Source organism: Lutra lutra, chromosome 2 (genome assembly GCF_902655055.1).
Source record: "Lutra lutra chromosome 2, mLutLut1.2, whole genome shotgun sequence".
Lineage (NCBI taxonomy): Eukaryota > Metazoa > Chordata > Mammalia > Carnivora > Mustelidae > Lutra > Lutra lutra.
Window position 1 is genome coordinate 77575835 of NC_062279.1, and position 19347 is coordinate 77595181.

A 19347-nucleotide genomic window follows, 5' to 3' on the forward strand; every position below is an offset into this window, starting at 1 on the left:
GTGAGTCCTGTTGATGATATTGTCTCAAGGTTTCCAAATTATAATGTTAAAATTAACTTGATTAGTTTGAGTGACCACCTAGTTCTCTCTGGATACAATTTTTGTTAGGTCAAATTTCAAAAGGAAACTATTATTCATTAGAATTATTTTCCAAATTACTGGTGTTATACATATCACTGAATGAATAGACTTATTCTTCACATATTCCAGTTTAAATTCAACTGTATATAAGTTATTTGAAAGAGAGAAATTAAATAAAATTGAACAGAAATGTTGAATGGTAATTGCACTGCATTTATAAGACCACAGAAGGAATATCAAAATCATGAATTAAAAGAAAAGAAAATATGACTTACCATTGTTAACGTTTAAAATGTCTTGAAGTATTATCAAAATACAGTCCTGTCTATAATGCTGTATTGTCCTTATTAAAGAGCTATAAAGAGATTAAAAATGAAATTCCAATTTTGTACAAGAACTTTTGCTTCATTGTCATCTAGAAAAATCTCTTACTGAAGTCTTTTTTTTTTTTTTAAATATCTTCCCATAACTTTAAATCCCTCCAATGACATAAGAAGAAATGATGTTTTTGTTTTAACTAACTGCTGAATATTTATGGTTTTGATTTTAGGTCCTTCTGGTTTCTCTCAGAAGTCATGGCAGAAATAATTCCATTTTCACTTGTATTCTTAGAATTTTCCTGTCTAGCAGGTCTTTTTCTTCAGGATAAACTTGGGAATTTTTTATTCTATTCTATTCTATTCCTCACCAGATTCTTTTCTCCCAATTTAGACCTCTCTTTTTTTCCCCCTCCCTTCTGTCCAGTATATTAAAGGCATCTTCATAATATATGCATTGCTACCTCTGGTATACATATTTTTTAATAACACCTAAACACACTTATACTCTAGGCTTCTGCAAGACATATGGCTAACTTGGAAACATTAATTGGCTGGGCAAGTTTGTGTAGATGAGGCTTTATTTACTAATGAAGAAAGAAAGTATATATATGAATTTACACTCTTTTTCAAGGAATGTAAGAATTTCTGTTGCTTCATATTCTTTCAATACTTATCACTAGACTTTATCATTTATGCCATTCTCAAAGTTTTGGCTTAAATTTTCATCTCTGATTACACACATTGTTAAATACTTTTTCATATTTTCTTAAGCCATATGGATTAACTAATTCATGGAATATTTGTTCAAGTATTTGGTTGGTGGTTCTTTGGAACTGTCTTTTACTTATTAATTTTTAGGAGATCATTATTAATTTTCTATCTGAGATCTTTGTTAGTTTTATGAATTTATTTTCCTGCTTGGTGCCTTGCATTTTTGGTCTGTTAAAGGTACATTTTGAAGAATAAGTGATCTAAATTATGATGTGGTTAAACATATAAATCATTTCCCTTGAGGTGAGTTCATTGCTGCTGCTGTTGTTTGTTTTTTGCTTGTTTGTTTGTTTTGGTTTTAGTGTTCATTTTTGTGTGTGTGTGTGCTTTGAAAAATCTTTCTCTGCCCAGGAATATGGAGATAGTCTTCTATATTATAAGGCACTTTGAAGTAACAAAGTTTAATGTTAAACTTCAACACTTATATTTAAACACCTTCTTTTCTCTCCTTTCCTTCATGCATCTTTGAGCTCCCATCTAAGAGCATTTTCCTTCTGCCAGAAGAATATCCTACAGAGTTTACCTTGAGACAAGTTTACTAGAGATGAACTTTCTAATTGTTTTTAAAAATATATTTATTTTAATTTTTATTTATGTATATAAAATTCTAAGATTGATTTTATTTTGTTTCATCACTTAGAAGATAGCATCCCATTAGCTTCTTGTTCCTATTTTTGCTGGTGACACTGGTTACTTTTCTGGCTCTACTTGCTATAAAGTCAATCTGTATTTTCTTATTTGCATAATTTTAAGGTTTTTCTTTCTCTTTGATTTTTTTTTTCAATTTTACCACTAAGTGTCTAGGTGTAAATCATTGTGGTTTTTCATTTGCTTTGCTAGACATTTGATGATCTCCAATTTATTGATTGGCATCTTTCAACATTTATGGAAAATCCTCAGGTCCTATTTCTTCAAATATTAGTTCTGTTTCATTTTCTTTGCTTTCTCCTTCTGCGGGTTTCACATGAAAGTATTTTTGTTACCCTCACCTGTATTTTTAATTCTTCATCCTTCTATGTTTCATTGGGTAATATTTCTTTTAATCTCTTCCTTAGTTTAGTCATTAACTTTTCTGCTGTGTCTAATCTGTTCTTAAGCCTAATTTAATTCTTATTTCAATTATTACATTTTCTACTTATATAATTTCTATTTGGCTCTTTCATGAATTTATAATGTTTATAGGTTGTTTAAAGTCTTTGTCGAGTTTTCTGAACTGATTTTATTTTCATAAACAATTAATTTTATAATCCTGGTGGATTTATTACTATTGTATCCTCTTTCTGCTTATTCTCATCACACTGTGTATGCCATGTTATCTTTGACTGTTTCTTGGACATTTTATTAAGAATTGTTTGTAATACTGATTAGATAACTAGGATGATACTATCTTACTATAGAGGGGAAGATTTTATATTTTACAAGACACTGGATAAAAGTGAGATAAAAAAGTGAGATAAAAGTGAGCTGCAGTCCATATTCACTTGCATAGTGAGGCATCCTGAAGTCCTAGCAGAGAGAAGGTGGTAGCCCATTACTGTACCCATCCCATATTCCTGAAGGAGCAAAAAGCCACCAAAGGGCATTTAAACCTCAGTCTTCTTCTCTAGTTGAAAAAATTCCCAAAGCACTAAGTGACTCAAGGTGAAATCTTAGGTCTCTAAGTTATAGTTCTCGTCAAGATAGAGACAGGGCAGTTCTTCACGGTCTTATTATCTCTTTCCTGAGATAAGAATGAAAAGAATAAGTCTTTCATATATTATTTTAAGAATATTATTTGTATTTATTCCAGGTTTGTTTGTTGTTTGTTTGTTGCTGTGTTACTTCTTCAGTGGAAGAGTTAGTTCAATCCATTGCTATCAAAGGAACATTTCTAGATCTCTTTTTAAATTTCTTTTGTTTTATTTTTGCAACACACATTCTGATAAGCATATAATAGTGTACAGATAAGCAAGTCTAGACATTTGATCACAGTAAATTAGAATACATCTTGACATGTCTAAATTAGGTAAAAATTAATATTTATTTTGAAATCACTTATTTCTTGACAAAAGATACCATCAGAATTTTCACATTAGTTAAGGGGTGTATCATTGAATAAGTGTAGTTTTATTATGAGAATAATCAATAATTCCACTTGGGATTTCCATCTTTTTTGTGTGTATGATACATTTCTGACTTAAGTATTTTATCTGTTTTTAATTAGTAGCTACTTTTAATGGAGTAGAGAAGGGAAAAATACATGTAATTTGAAAATTTTATTGATAAAATTTCTTCTATATTTCATTACTATAATAATAGTTATGTGTAATTAGGGCAATAAGATTAAAACTAGTATTCAAATATTCAACATAAATAGGTACTTAGGAATTTCAAAAGAAAAGAATCTTGTTTATGATAAATTAAATTTTTCTGATGATTTTAAATGAATTTATTTTAATCAAATTACTACAATTATCTTGTTTTTAATCGGTGTTTCACAAATATTCATATTATTTAATTCCTTTTTTGTACTTTTTTAGAACACATACTACTTACACCCATGTTCCTATTACTATTTCTATCACCTAGTTGCTATTAGAATAAATGCTTCATAAATACTTACCTGCTGTGGTTGAAGTTGGACTCAACTGTATTTGTCTCTCTAGCTTTGGATTCTGCTAGAAGAGACTAAACAATTTTCATTTCTTTGAAAGCAATCTCTTAATATTCCTCTAAGGCAAGTTGTGAAAATGAAAAAAGTGCAGAATGTGTTCCACTCTTTTATTTGCCTCTTCTCTTTCCCAAGTAATCAAAAGAAAAAGCTGATCTAGAGATGGCATTAGTAGTCTTCATAACATGAGATTAGAGGAAACACCACAGCTAGAGCTCTGATTTATTTCCTTGGATACTGAAAGGTCTTCCAATAGGACACAAAGCTCATAGGTCAAAAGAAGTACTGAAGTGTTTCAAAAAACTTAGTACCATCTGTTATACCCGGCCTATGTATTTTAATGCTTTTATCTTTGTTCAAGACATCAACTAACTCTTGATATCATGCAATACATGATTTTACTTAAAGAAGACTTTTCATATGTGTGTTATCATTGGACCTGAAAGGATGGAAGAGGGTTCTAAAACGGTAGATCTTATTTTCTGCAAAGCAGTTGTCTGTACATAACTAGCACAAGATGTAGATAGAATGTTATAGAATGAAATATGCTATCATTAATGTATATCCATGAAAATATAGATTAATATTAATTAATGAGAAATTAAATTTTCAATATTTTTCCTGGAAACTCATTTCTAAAGTGATAACTGTGAACACTAAATATACACAAACACTCAGAGACAACCAACCTATACTAATATCACTTAAAATAAATCTTAAGTTGGCTTATGAATTGATTTGTAGATTTTATTTTAGGTTGTTAATGTGTTTCTAGACATAATCACCATTTTGTTATAAAATAGAAATCTGATAAGTTTTATGTGTACTTTCTCCACCATTAAAGCATGTTTGATGAAAGTTAGAATATAAGAATAAAAGTGTTTAATATTAGTGAATGTGTGTGCTTAAATCTTTCCTTGTTAATAACTATCAGAAAGACTAGTAAAGATAAGCATGACAATTTTGTAGGTAAAAGACATCTTGCTGCTGCATTTACTTAAGGAAAAAAGCTCTTAATTTTGACAAGTAGCTAGTGAACATAATTGGCTTTGTGCATGTAGTCCTATATGATACGTCAGGGAAGAAGAGAAATATATATGTAGCATGAAATATGTAGGAAAAAATTTTGGAGTTTTCAAAATACCCATAATTATCTAAGAATACATATTACTGAGGTAGTTTTTTAAATAATTTCAAAATGTAATCTCCAAATTGAAGAAAAACTTTTTTGCTGTGCAAGTTAATATGCCCTGGGTAAACAGTAATTCTTATTTCTCATTATGTATCTTCTCAAAAAATTACATTTTAGAAAGATGTCTCACATTGTTATGCCAAATCTCCACATTTACTCTAACATGTTCATATTATCTAATTAGCATTGTTAGTGTATAACTACTAAAAGCCCAACTAATTTCAATGGCCTGAGATCTAATACCAGATACAGGAGGTTAGTAAAGAGATTCCAAGGTGACTTAGTAGCAATTGTATTTCTAAATGTCAGAATAGTCAATGCTAACATGCTGATTTTAGAACCAGATGTCACATTATTTCTTACATGATTTTATGATAATCCAGAAGTTGGAATTCAGAAATGTTAATAGAAAATTATTAATAATCCTTATAATAGTCTACATGATGTTATTACTTTTGTAATTCTCCCTTTTTCTATAGGTTTGTAATATTAAAATAAAAAAGACCTAGGGACACCTTGGTGGCTCAGTTGGTTAAGCATCCAACTCTTGACTTTAGCTCAGGTCACGATCTCAGGGTTATGTGATTGAACCCCATGTTGGGGTCCATCCTTATCATGGAGTCTGCTTGAGATTCTCTCTCTCCCTCTCCCTCTGCCCCTACCTCTCTCATTCTCTCTCTCAAATAAATAAATACAATCTTAGAAAAAAAAAAAAGACCTAAAGAAACACTGTGTCTGCAAATTTCAAATATTTTCTATGCCTAATTGGCCAAATATATTTTAGTGGTTTTATAGAAAGAAAGAAAGAGTATGAGTACTAAAGAAAAGAAGATTAAGCATATTGCTTAAGTTCTTTTGGCTCAAGAAACATTGAAATAAAATATGAATATTGATAAATATCATTAGCGAACATTAGGGTGTCAATACAAATGACTGAGCAAGGTCCTTGTTACCCATTTGTATCATTTCTATAGTGATATCATGACAAAAAGAATCAACTTGGCCTGAGTCTCGCTCATAGGGTTTTTCAGTTTCAAAGGCAAGCCCGTCCACCTCTTTAACAATACAAAACCCTGCTCCTTAAGTCTTTAAGACTTTTAGATTTAGGCACTAGATCTTATACAAGGAGTAAAAGTCAGTTTATTTCATTTATATTCATCAGCTAATGGTGTGGAAGACAGGGCTCATGACAACAGAGATCATTTAATGTTAATGCTTACCATGTGGTTGTGGGGGGATTGTATATTCAATCTTTCAATACAAAAATGTATGCTATTTTTGACTTGACAACTTATGATGGTAACAAAAAATAAAGTAACTGTTTATTGAATAGTTACATTCTATAAAATGTATTTGATTGGCATTTATCTTTCTTCTCAAGAGGACACAGGATTCAGAAAGAGAGAGAAAGAAGATAGAAATGTGAAAGGAAAGGAGAGGGGTTTTGGGGGGCAGAGCACAGCAAAGATTGCAACTGATACATATCTATTGCAAATTAAAAGCCACCGCTTTCCTGTACTCAATGCCCCCATGAAACATATCATCCATCACAGCAAACAAAAGACAATCATTGTCTCCACCCCCCACCACCAACATGGAAAGTTCATTACAGAATATTAATTTGTGATATTTTAACCTGGCTAAAACTGAGCAAAGTCAGAATGCAAAACTCAGGGTAGAAAAGTTAGTGTCTGTGAATGTCAGCTGATGAGACATGGGTGAAAACTTGTAGGATTATCCAGTCATCTCTCATGAAAGTGCACAATGACAGACATGTTAATTCCCATAATTGGTAAAGATTGTCTGAAAACAGAAAAGGAAAGCCAGATCCAGATTTCATATTATATTTTCTGGTTTGGCATAATTATTAGGAGAAATGTGTTGAATAGTTAAAAATATTATACTTGACTTTAAAATTTAAGGATTAGGAAGCAACGGTACTGTACCAACACTGACTGTTAAAGGCAGCTGACAGAATTTCACTTAATTGCTGTTTGGTTGGTGAACTTCAGTTTTTCCTTCGTCAACTTCCCAAATAAATCTTATCCCTTTAGAGTAAATTTATGTTTCTCAGCATAATGATGCATTTTACCCATTCAGCTATGCTAGTGTTCTCTGAAGCCAGCCAGCAATGATCTCACTTCACCTACAATATAAATCTATCAGTGAATAAACAACATCATTTTTATTTCAATGCTGATGTCACACTACATGTTGATTTGGCAGTTAAATAATTTATCTCTCTTTTGGGTGCAATCTGCCAGGCTTATTATAACTCTACTTCTGATATTCATTTTATGTTTAATAGTTCTTTGCCTCATGAGGATGCTTGTCAATCAATTAAATTGAAATGTCATTCTGACCTTTTATTGGAAACAATTTATTCCTTTTTTTCATTTCATCACAAGCTTTTTTCCATTTTATTCAAACTAAAAGCCTTAATTACTAGTATTCAGAAACTTTGTACTAATTAACCTTATAAAACTACATGCTCATCAACATTACTGACACTTTATCTTTACAGAGGTTATCCAGTTGAGTCTGCCTGAGGATCAGAAACTAAGCATTACAGCGACAACTGTGGGACAGAGTGCTGTTTTGAGCTGTGCCATTCAGGGGGCACTGAGACCCCCCATCATCTGGAAAAGGAACAATATTATTCTAAATAATTTAGATTTGGAAGACATCAATGTGAGTACTAAATAGATGTTGCTTTATAATTTGTGTATTTCACGCGCTATACTCCAGACTTTGTGAAGTCTGAAGAGCTTAATGAATATTGGACGTAGAGTAGAAGAGGGTTATTGGAACACTTCCATTTCCACACTACTGACTGGGAGGTGCACCACAGATCATTTGAAATTACCCAAATCATGTGAGTAGATGTGGTAAGCAGGTTATGGAGCACTGTATTAGAGAGATCATATCAACTTAAACCAATTCTGTCTGATGGTCAGAATTTCTACAGTTATCAACAATTAATCTTTTTGTATTTGCTATTATGGTTGGGAAATAGCCTAAAGCTTGTGAGGTGTTAGATTGGGTAAGGGCAGTTTTTGCTTCAGATACTTCATAGTGTATTAGAAATAATAAACATTAATCAAGCAATAAATGGTTTATTTTCTAGAATAAAATTGTATAAATTTCTCCACTGAGGTTCACACCTAGAGACTCAGAATCTTAAATGCAATTTGAAAGGGTACAGCTTTGAAAATGAAACAGAAACAGGGTATTCATCTGTTCCTTCCATGCTATGTGTTCCAAGTGAGGGTTAAAAAGTATACATCATCCTAGATGATGAAAAGAAGTAAAAATTGTGTGTTATGGGATGCCCGTGGAAATGACATAGGGCAATCCTTTGTCTTAGTGATTTTGGGATTTTATGATGCATGTAAATTTTAGTTAGTTATTTTTTTATTATTGCTCAAGAAAACCATCACCTATTTGCTCATTCTTTGTTGCTTCATACAGAACTTCCAAACCACAGGTCCAAGAGTCACTCCTATGTGTTCTATCTTACTAAATATTCTTGTTTAATGTTCTCAAATGATTCAAAACAGAAGATTTCCAACTGTAATTTTTTATTTAATATTTTTTTCCTAAATTCGTTTATATCTGTGAAATTTCTTCAGAAAGTATATGAAGATTAATACTTAATTCCTATGATACTAAGAACACTGTGCATCAGAATAGCTATAGTCTCAGCAGTATTCAACAATCTTTGAGAGACATTCTTAACATTCGTTCTGTGATTTTTGTTTCCTTTACATCTGTCTAACCTGTTAGTAATTGTACCTCACACTGAGAAGAGGCCAGGGAAAACAGTAGATTAAATTCAAAGGAGTCTATTCTTTCATAAAATGTACTTTCCATAGCTCACATGATTGCTCCATGAAGCATCTGGATCTCAATCTTCTATTTTCTTTTCTGGTATTCTAAGAGGATAGCTTTTATCTTTAAGGTCATCTCAGGATCAAGCGGGCTGTTGGAGCTCCAGCCACCAATCTATATTCCGTCATTCTACAGTCCGTGTCCACAACAGTACAAAGCAGGTAGAAGATAAAAGAATTTATTCCTGGAAGTCCTGAAACTGTTTATGGGTCACTGATGAGCAATAACTGTAATAATTGTACTAGGGAGACTGGTAAATACCACTGTTTAGCTAGATGTACTGCCTAGCCTTCAGTTACAAAGGTGGAAGAGGACATCAATTTCTATTTCTCTATCCATGGCCATCTAAGAGGATAGAAGATGTTCTGCTTTTGTCTTTATAGTCTGTTTTTTTGTTTGTTTGTTTTTCAGCATTGATTAAATATGATTATCCATCTAAATTCAAATCTGAGCAGTTCTGCACACCACTTCTGCTCCTTTGGTAGTTTCATCAGTCCTCAACTAATTTCTTTGATTGTGTATTTAGTACTAATAGGCCGCTCCTTAAATATTCTACTGTTTTATTTATTTATTTATTTATTTTGATTATTTGGTCTGATTTTTTTTTGCTCATTCTTTTTTAAAAAAATATTTAAATCCAATCAATTAACATATAGTGTATTATTAGTTTCAGAGGTAGAGTTCAGTGGTTCATCAGTTTTTCTGATCATTTTTAAGATAGTTCTATCGCTGTTGCCTATTTGAAGCAATTCTCCCCATGTACAGCTAACATCCATTTAAAGCAAAGTGTCCTCTTGAAACATGGTAAGTCACTCACAGGCAATAAATCAGTTGAAATAATCACTTTAATTCAAATCAGAATCCAATTGTAGGTGTAGCAGTTTGCACATTAGTTTTTGTTTGTTTGTTTTTTGTTTGTTTTTTCAATGCTTGATTTCCTAGTATGTATGTAGCTGGCAAACTAGCACTGAGAGATAGCATATCACAGCATAATCAATAAATTTTATCAAAATTAAAATCTTAATAAAATTTTTATTATTAGTTTTATTTTAATATGTCTGGATTTTTAAAGTAATTAAATGCTTAATATAAACTACTATACCTTATTCTGCTTAAAAAAATGTTTCAGAATAAGTACTGAACTTCAAATTTAAAAATCAAATCCCCAAGTCATACTTCATTCCCAAAGACTGAAAATTATTTTAGTAGTAGAGATATCTGACTCTGTTACTCAGTTTTAATACAGTAGTATGAGGATATAACTTTTTCCCTTAAATCTATGAATTTTAAAGTTCTCATATATACAAAAGGAGCATTTTTACCCTTTAGGCTATTCATTGATAACAGAACCCAAATTATATGCCACCAATAAAAACAATTCAGTTAGCAAGATTTCATTTCAACTTTTTAGAAACATATAGTGTTCTATTTTAACATGGAACATATTAGAGTATAACATCAACACCGGTTATTAAAAAGGAAGTTATCGACTTTTTTCTTCTCTAGACTATAAACAATCCATTTCTTTTTTCCCCTTAACTAAAAATGTAGACATTTAATGTTTGTAATATAATACATCATTCACCATGTAATTTTTATCACTAATTTATTTTTAATATAAGCCGGAGGCCATTGTTGACTCTTAAAATCCAAGGGGAATTTGAGAATATTTATGATTCAAAATCTTCTAAGCCAAAGAAAGCAAGGAGCATTGGCAAGGCTAAAGATGTTGGATTTCTTCCAGAAATATCAAACATCCAACATGCATTCATTTTCCACCTATAACCTATATAGCTGTTAAATTGGTGAATTTGCACGTGATCGTAAACATTGCCTAATAGCTGCTGCTTGAATATTATTTTGGAAAGAAGGTTTCCAGGAACTTGATGGGGCTACTTGTTATTGAGGAAACATCATTTATTACTGTCTAGTAAAACCATGGTCATGAGACCCTTCAGATGTATATTAGTAGGGTCATATGCTTGAAGGATGATTGCCAACATGTATCTTTGGAGTAAAGAAAGTTAAAAAAAAAAAATAAAGGAAGTTTCCAAAGGAATTTTTATATGTTAGATTTATAGGATCCTGGGGGTTGGGCTAGGATTGTCTTTTGCTCTTAGCAAAGTATTAAAATCGAGGCAGCTAAGTTCCTAGAGGAATGTCACCCTGCCTGTTTCAAGGACATGTCAGTGGGCTGTAAGTAGTAAGGAAATGTAATTCTTCTTTCTCCTTTGTTTCCCAAATCAAAATCCAGACCAATTATCTTCATCCCCAAACCTGCAACATTTGCAGTGTTTCCTATTCCATTTCAATGTAGCCAGAAAATTGAGTTCTGGTCAAGTTCTCTCTCAGTTTGTCCCTCAGATCTAATCTACAAAACCTTGTGAATTTAACTTTTTTATTTATCTTAAATCTCTTCTGTCATCTCATTTCCACCATGGCTGCCTTAGTTTAAGCCCTTACCATGTCTCACCTTCGAACTTGATCCTTTCCTACTGGGACTGCCCCTCCAGTTTAAACCTGCACTTCCTATTACAGGCAGAAGGAGCCTCATATAATTTATATTTGGCCACTGTGCATTCCTCTTTAAAAATCCTCTAATGGCTGCTTGTAGCTTTCATGAAAAAAAGAAGTTTCAAATTATTTAGCTTATTCTGGAAAGCCTGTTTCTTTATTAATTATTGGTACTATTCATACATATTCATTCTTTCCTACAACCCCTCCAAACACTAGCTGTTTTCTGACTATTAAGTTGTGTTATTATTACCATTCTCAAACACATTCTTCTCTCTACTGGAAGATCTTCCCTTGTCTTTTTTAATTAATCTAAGTCCAGTGCATTCTTTACAAATAGATAAATGCTTCTTATGCCTAAATTCTTTTTTTTTAAAGTTCTTTGTCTCACAATTACCATACTTGTTGCTTCATAATAGAGCTATTAACATCCTTGCTGTTCTTCTCTAGAAACTCTGAGCTCAGGGACATTTACATATTCAGCTTTGGGTTATGATGTTATAGCCCTGTACTGACACCTAGGAGATAATAAAATTTAAATGTGCAAATAACAAATGACATAGTGATATTTCTAATATTCACAATTATTCATTGTTGAGTTTATTTGTAGACTTTTTATATTCAACATCTTGTTAGAGATTTTATTTACTTACTATAGCCACATGCAGGATTATCAATCAACTGATATTTGTTGGCTATCATTTAAGCCTAACACAGCTCAACAATATCTGGATTCCATTTCTTTAATAACAGTTCTCATTAAGCATATTGATTTTTTACTACGGTTTCAATTTAATCTCAAATGATATGCAATAAGGGGGGAAGAAAAAGATGAGCGGCAACACATATTTGGTCATTGTTAATTCTTCATCGATTAAACAAATATTGCTTTAACTAGTACACTTTTCCAGACACTCAGTTAAATGCTGAGGGTAGGGATCCCTGGGTGGCTCAGTTGGTTAAGCAGCTGCCTTCGGCTCAGGTCATGATCCCAGCGTCCTGGGATCGAGTTCCACATCGGGCTCCTTGCTTGTCAGGGAAACTGCTTCTCCCTCTGCCTCTGCCTGCCATTCTGTCTGCCTGTGCTCGCTCTCTCCCTCTCTCTCTCTGACAAATAAATAAATAAAATCTTTAAAAAAAATAAATAAAATAAAAAAATAAATGCTGAGGGTATACCTATAAGAGACATCATTCCAGGTTGAAAATCTCACAGATAGAAGGAATCAAAAAAGAACACAACTGCATTATATTTAATAATTATATTTTATATACATTATATTTAATTAATTATTTAATATAATATATATTAAGATAATATAATAATATAATATAATTAATATAATTAATTAATTAATATAAAGTACATTATATTTAATAATGCAGTATGAAAGTTTCATAAATGCAGATCTTCCACAACTTATGGTGAGGTTACATCCAATAAAACCAATGTAAATTGAAATTATCTTAAGTGGAAAACACATTTAACTAACCTACTGAATATCATAGCTTTGCCCAGCCTACTGTAAATTCACTCCAAACGCTTACAGGAGCCTACAGTTAGGCAAACTCATCTTACATAAAGCCTATTTGATAATGAAGTGGTGAACAACCCATGTAATTTACTGAAAGTGAAAAACAAAACGACTGTATGTGTGCAGAATGATTTTAAATGTATGGGTTGTTTGTCCTTATGGTTGCATGTTAGACTTGGAGCTGTGGCTCACTGCTGCTGCCCCATATCACTAGGAATATTAGAATGGCACAGTGCTAGCCCAGGAGAACATCAAAATTAAAATTTGAAGTACAGTGTTTACAAGATGTGTATTGCTTTCACACCATGGTGAAGTTGAAAAATAGTAAGTTGGAGGCCATCTATACATATATTTGTTTAATTTATATGCAAATATATAAAGAATAGTAAAGGGAAGTCAAATTTAAGTTGCAGAATCACAGAAGACTTCTAAGAATACACTAGACTTGCAGTGGAGGTAAGAAATAGGTGAAGGGAAAAAAAAAGAACTAGGTGAAGGAGTGACAGACAGGTATTCTGAATAAGAGTACAGCAGGCTTGAGATAGCATGGTATAGTTAATGGAGTTATGCATAAGAGTTAGCAAAGATAATAGATTAATAAAGGGCTTCAAATTATTAATATATCGATAAACGGTTTAAATATATTAAATAAAATCAGGTTTTTGCATTTGATTATAGAGGTTTACATTTATACTTAACAACACATAATGCAATGATGATGATGGATGGATACTTAATATTTACCAAGTATTAAAATGTATCATTTAAAAAATATATAATGTATTAACTTCTCAACACAAGAGAAACAAACATATTTATACTCATAAACAAGATGATGTTTAAATTGATTTTTAACTGCAGAATTTCAATGATAATTTTGGTTCTCTTCAGTCACCTTGGTCCATATTTACAGATAGAACCAAAATTTAAACAAATAATACATCTATAAAATTTTAAGCAACTTTTCAGTTTCATATCAAAGGAGATTAGCAAGTGCCATTTGAAGGATATATAACTAATGCCAGTTGATCTTACAGACCTCCTAAAATACATACCATTCATTTCACAGTAGACTTTTCATTGCCTTCTAATTATAGTTAACTTCTTCTTAACCTTTTAAATAATGCCCAGCTTGTAAGAGCTATATATTGCCACCTAGTTTATTTTAAAAAAACTGATGGGGAATTCTATGGTAGAATTTCTTCACAGCCACCAACAATCATAAGGTTCAAAATAAAAATCTTCTTATATAATTTAAGGCATAATAGGTGAAGATTGTTTAATATAGAAAGGCAACTCATCACTTTAACATTAATCGTTAATTCTTATTTTATTTTTCTTTTTCCTTTTGTTCAAGAGGCAAAAGTTACAGTTTAATCTAAATAAATAGTATCATTGATATCTCTGTCTTGTAACAGTAATTCATATATGCCATCAACATTATCATTCTGAGTACTCAATGTTTTAGAGAGGGAAATTTAAGGTTATTAGAAGTAATTAGCCAAAAAGAAAAAAAAGTTGTAAAATCCAATTTTGTTGTTCCTTCAAGGATTTGTTATTTCATTTCTATTAGCAGGATTTTGACAGAAGTTGGGAATTTATCATATATTTTATTTCTAACTGCATACACTACTAAAATAAGACAAAAACACTACTAATAAAGAACACTTTAAAAAAAACTTTTTTGTTCATTCAAGGAACTTGATACAGAGGTATGTGAAATCAGTTATATTAGTGAAGCATGTTAACTGGCAATTGCTTATATATTACTATTTTTCCTACTGAAAATAAATTATATTTATGATAGATAACTCTAGTAAACATTCTTAAATTTATATAATCAATGTTCAAATATATTTATGCTGACATTATTGTGATTTATAAGACCTCCTTTCAAGAGGGAAAATGCATTGTGATTTTATAATTTTTGTCTAAAAATAATTAACTAGCTATTGTCCCAAAGACAAATATTAATTCCTCCCTTATTTTATTCATTTCTATTCCACTATGGCATAAGTAAGTCTAACTATTTAGCTGGAATGTGATCCTTTGACAACTTACCAATGAATGTTTACAAAGTTAACAAAGATGTATGAGTTAATAGCAGGGGACATATTGTATGGTCTATGATCCTTGAGTTTATAGATATAAGAGTTATTTTAATTTATGGCAAGAAAAACTGGCATCAAAAATAAAGACAATCTTCAGTGTATGAGGTGAACAAGGGCAATATAATTTTTAGAGTAAAACAAACTGGGCTAACCCTGATTGCAAGATGTTATGATGTTGTTTCATATTTTGGGTTAGGGTAAACAAGTGCAGGGGGCATCTTCTGCCTGATGGCCTAGAGTCAATTGCTTGGGACTATGTGTGTTACAAAGATATGTAATAATGACATATCTTTCAAGACCATCTTGACGTATGGGCTAATACTTCCACCTAAAGATTACTCAATTCTCTAGGGTTGTAATTTGTCCATGAACTACTTATTAGGTCACAGACCCTATGAATATGCATGTGAATGCAAATGATTTCTGTTCTATGGAAAAGATAACTCCAAAATAATTATTAACCACTTTGTGTTAAACTTCACAAACTTACATTAGCATGCCTTAAATGATATAAATATCATCTGTTCCAATGGGCTTTAAGCTATGTTTACCATCTTTCTGGTTCCCTCATTAATGAGATAAAAAAAAAAAAAACAAATCTTTGTTTCCTGTTAATTTTATATGTTTATTGGAATTGTGTTTTAACTCTTTTAAAGTTATAGTTCAACAGTATTTTAAGCTCCAAGCATCTACGGTTCCTATAGACTCCAGCACGATATTTTGGTAAAATGTGCTATTCATTTCCAGCAAGTTAGCTGAATAAAAGAAGGAGCTATTATTTATACTATTTAGTGATAAAATTCTGCATTGGAAACAGCATTTTTTTTTTCTTTTTGTGGGGTGGGTGGAAGGAATTTAATTGCCTCTGCTGTGTTGAAACATTAGAGACTTTAACATAATCCTTGGCCCAAAAGAGAGATGCATCCATGAAACACTGAAATTATTGCTCTGTCAGATCCTTGGTAATTGAATGTTGGCAAGGCATGAAATCTCTCTAAGTCACAACTTTTTTATTTGTAAAGAAAATAAAGGTCTTCCAGCAACTTACCTTACAGATTTGTGAAAAATTCTACTAAATGAAACATACATCTTTAAATTAACATAAGATAGGTAGTAAAAATTTAATAAGATTTAGTTTTCCTTCCTTCACAGGAACATTTACTCCATTTATTCCTTTTGTTCTCACTAAAATTCCCTTGTTCATTTGCTAATAAAATTTTATCCTATTATATCTGAATATTTTATTAAACAAAGAACCAAAAAATCAACTATTGAATAAATTAGAAGTATATGTAACACCAATGAGTATTTCATAAGAAAATGTAATATTCACCTTCTAAATGAAAAACACAAAATTAATTGTCAAGAAAATGTTCTTTTTATTTCAGACTCTTAATATTACATGTAATGTGTTTTTCTTGACACAGAGTGGAATATGCAAGTTATAATCTGGTAAAGAATACCCAAAAGAATATAATTACATTAACAGAAAGATATAGTTGGTCATGTAATTTACTTTGAAAAGAAATCTTATTAACCTCTAAATGATACCAATTTTCAAGACTTTGAAACAGTACACACCTATCTCTGAATATACCATTGCAACCATGTTTCCTTGAATCTACTGTCCTCTAAAAAAAACATACAAAAAAAGAAGTTACCTTTGTGCAGTAGAATGGCAATCAGTTAAAATGTGTTGTTTTTGTTGCAGTTGAAGTTGACCTTGTCACACACTAAAATAAATCTCATATGAGCCAACTAAAAATTCAATATATTTCTAAATTGGAAGTAGCTTTAAATGAGAGAAATTAGGTATCAATAAATGAAGAATAAATTGAAACTTAAGAGGAAATGCCTAAGTTCCCGCTTAAATAATATGCTGAAATCCCTTATACAATTTGCTTTAATTACCAAGTTTATTCAGGTAGAAATTCAAATTTGAAACTATACTTCTTAAATCAATAATTAATATAAACTTTTTTTATTATTGAAGTTGTCTAGTCAAAACACTGTGGTAATTATGTAATCCTAAGAAGGCTATGAGGTACTTTGAATAATACTTATGTCGTTAAAAAAGTGAAACAACAAAGCATCAAGTATCAAATTACTGTTGTGGGTCACATGTGGGTTATTCTATGATTGATAGAAGAAAGGATTATGAATTGTGGACCAAAATATTGGTGGGGAAGTTCAAGTTTAAGTTGGCCTTAAAGAATTAAGAGGAACAGAATAATTCTAAATAGTATGCAGAAACTTCAGTTAGAAGGACATTTTATGAAGGCAGATATGGACAAATAATATTCAGGAAACTTAGAATCAACCAGCTCCATTGCCATAGTGACTCTTAGTAGAAGATAACAGTGGAGAATGAAATTTTCTTGACTCTAAATCAATACTGAAAAATGCCTGGGTCTATCTGATAATATTAATTTGGCCTGTAAGGAATTCATTTGCTTAAGTTTTGCTTATTTGTTTGTTATTAAGCAAATATGTTAAAGAAATGTTGGGGAAACACAAGATGACATTTTGTGTCAAATTCCTATTAATATAACAGGTACAGATTACAAGTGAAGGTCTGTCTCTTTCACAAATGCACAAGAAGCTATGTTGTGTCAACAAATCAGGGAAAAAGCAGAAACAAAATAGGACTCAAAAGCTTGGGTCCTAATAACTATTGTGTAGTACTATTAATACTATTATAGTACCTAGTACTATTGGTAAAAATAAAAGACTCTTGTGAGTTGGTTTCTTGTTGGAATTAAAATACGGTTTATATATTTATAAATGTTTATATATATATATATATATATATATATATATATATATATACTTATGTTGACTTTGAAGTCATCCTCTAGAAGATGTTCTACAGGACATCCTCTAGAAAACATGTGTAGGGGCACCTGGGTGGCTCAGTCATTACATGTCTGCCTTCAGCTCAGGTTATGATCCCAGGGTCCTGGAATCAAGCCTTCATCAGGCTCTCTGCTTGGCAGGAAGCCTGCTTTCCCCTCTCCCACTCCCCCTGCTTGTGTTCCCTCTCTCACTGTGTCTGTCAAATAAATAAAATCTTAAAAAAAAAAAAAAGTGTAGTTTGAAGACACAAGATTTATTGTTCATATTTATAAAAATTTAACCAAGTGTAAAATGATTCATACGTTCAATCACTGTTACTTGCTGTCTTGGAGATCCTTCAAGTTTCCAGTTACAGTTATGGTTTCGAGATTGCTATAATTGAGTTTCAGTTTTATCTTAAGAAATCTACTTATATCGTCTCTTATACTTACAATGAGAAAGGTATCAATATCCCAGTGTTATGACAAGAAAGACTCAAAGAAGGTAGATAACTTCAAGGGCTGAGTTGAGCTGGAGCTTCCTCAGCTGCTAGGTGTCATAGAAACTGGTTGACAGAACAAGCCAAAATGACAGTAACATGCAAGTCTTTAGTCACTTAGTGTAAAAATATAAAAAGAGCCTAAATTAAATAAAATGCCAAATGTCTCATTGTTCCATTTTTCTCTGTGATGTGACACCAGTCAAGAGTCAAATGGATCAGTGCAGACATGGTGAATTGCTAGCCAAAATGAAGTAATTGCCTCACTCCCAAAAGAAGCTGAACAAAAGGATCCTGCAGTTTTATGGACTTGGGTAGAGGAGGGGAGGGATGGTTAAGGGCTAGGAGTGACAAAGTACTAAATACTGAGTCCAGAGTAGAAAAAATATCTTCCAGTCCCTGCCCCCACCCTTTTCCCCAAAAAGAGGTCTCAGCAGAGGTGCCTGTCAGAGGTGCTTCTGAGAGAGGTTCCTGATGCAGGTACCTAATGGAGGTGCTTGGGACTAGTAATATAGATAAGAGCATGGCTGGCCAAGTTCTTGACTGTAACTTTCTATAGAGATTGCAGTGCCCAGGCTGTGCTCCAAGTCTGGTGTGGGAAAGGCAGCTTTCCCTTGCAAGGTCTGCCAGGCAGAACCTTTGCTACTGCCTGTGGTCAGACCTGAAAGATCACACATTGATTTCTGACCAGGAAACAGACTCCTCAATAATTTGGCCATAAACTGATTCAACCCAAAACTTATACCTTAGCTTGAAAAAAAAAAATCCATTTTCTTCTACTTAAGATTGCTTTCCTCATCAAAAACATTTTTTATAAGTTACCTATATAATGATTTCCTATAATATCTTCTAATTTTACTCTTCCTTACTAATAAAATATAAGTTTGGAAATGTTTGCTACTACTTGGGATAGAAAACAGAGCTGAAGTAGAGATGTAGATGGTAGTCCCA

At 31.8% G+C, this 19347-nt stretch overlaps 1 protein-coding gene across 4 annotated transcripts in view; it reads left to right on the top strand.

Annotated features, from left to right (window-relative positions):
* FSTL5 (follistatin like 5) overlaps positions 1-19347 on the top strand; it is a 758840-nt gene that overhangs the window by 487609 nt on the left and 251884 nt on the right. For all 4 annotated transcript variants that reach the window (XM_047717766.1, XM_047717769.1, XM_047717768.1 and 1 more), the window contains exon 7: positions 7539-7705. In XM_047717766.1, the coding sequence (XP_047573722.1) occupies positions 7539-7705 (167 nt within the window). The remainder of the gene's footprint in view (positions 1-7538; positions 7706-19347) is intronic.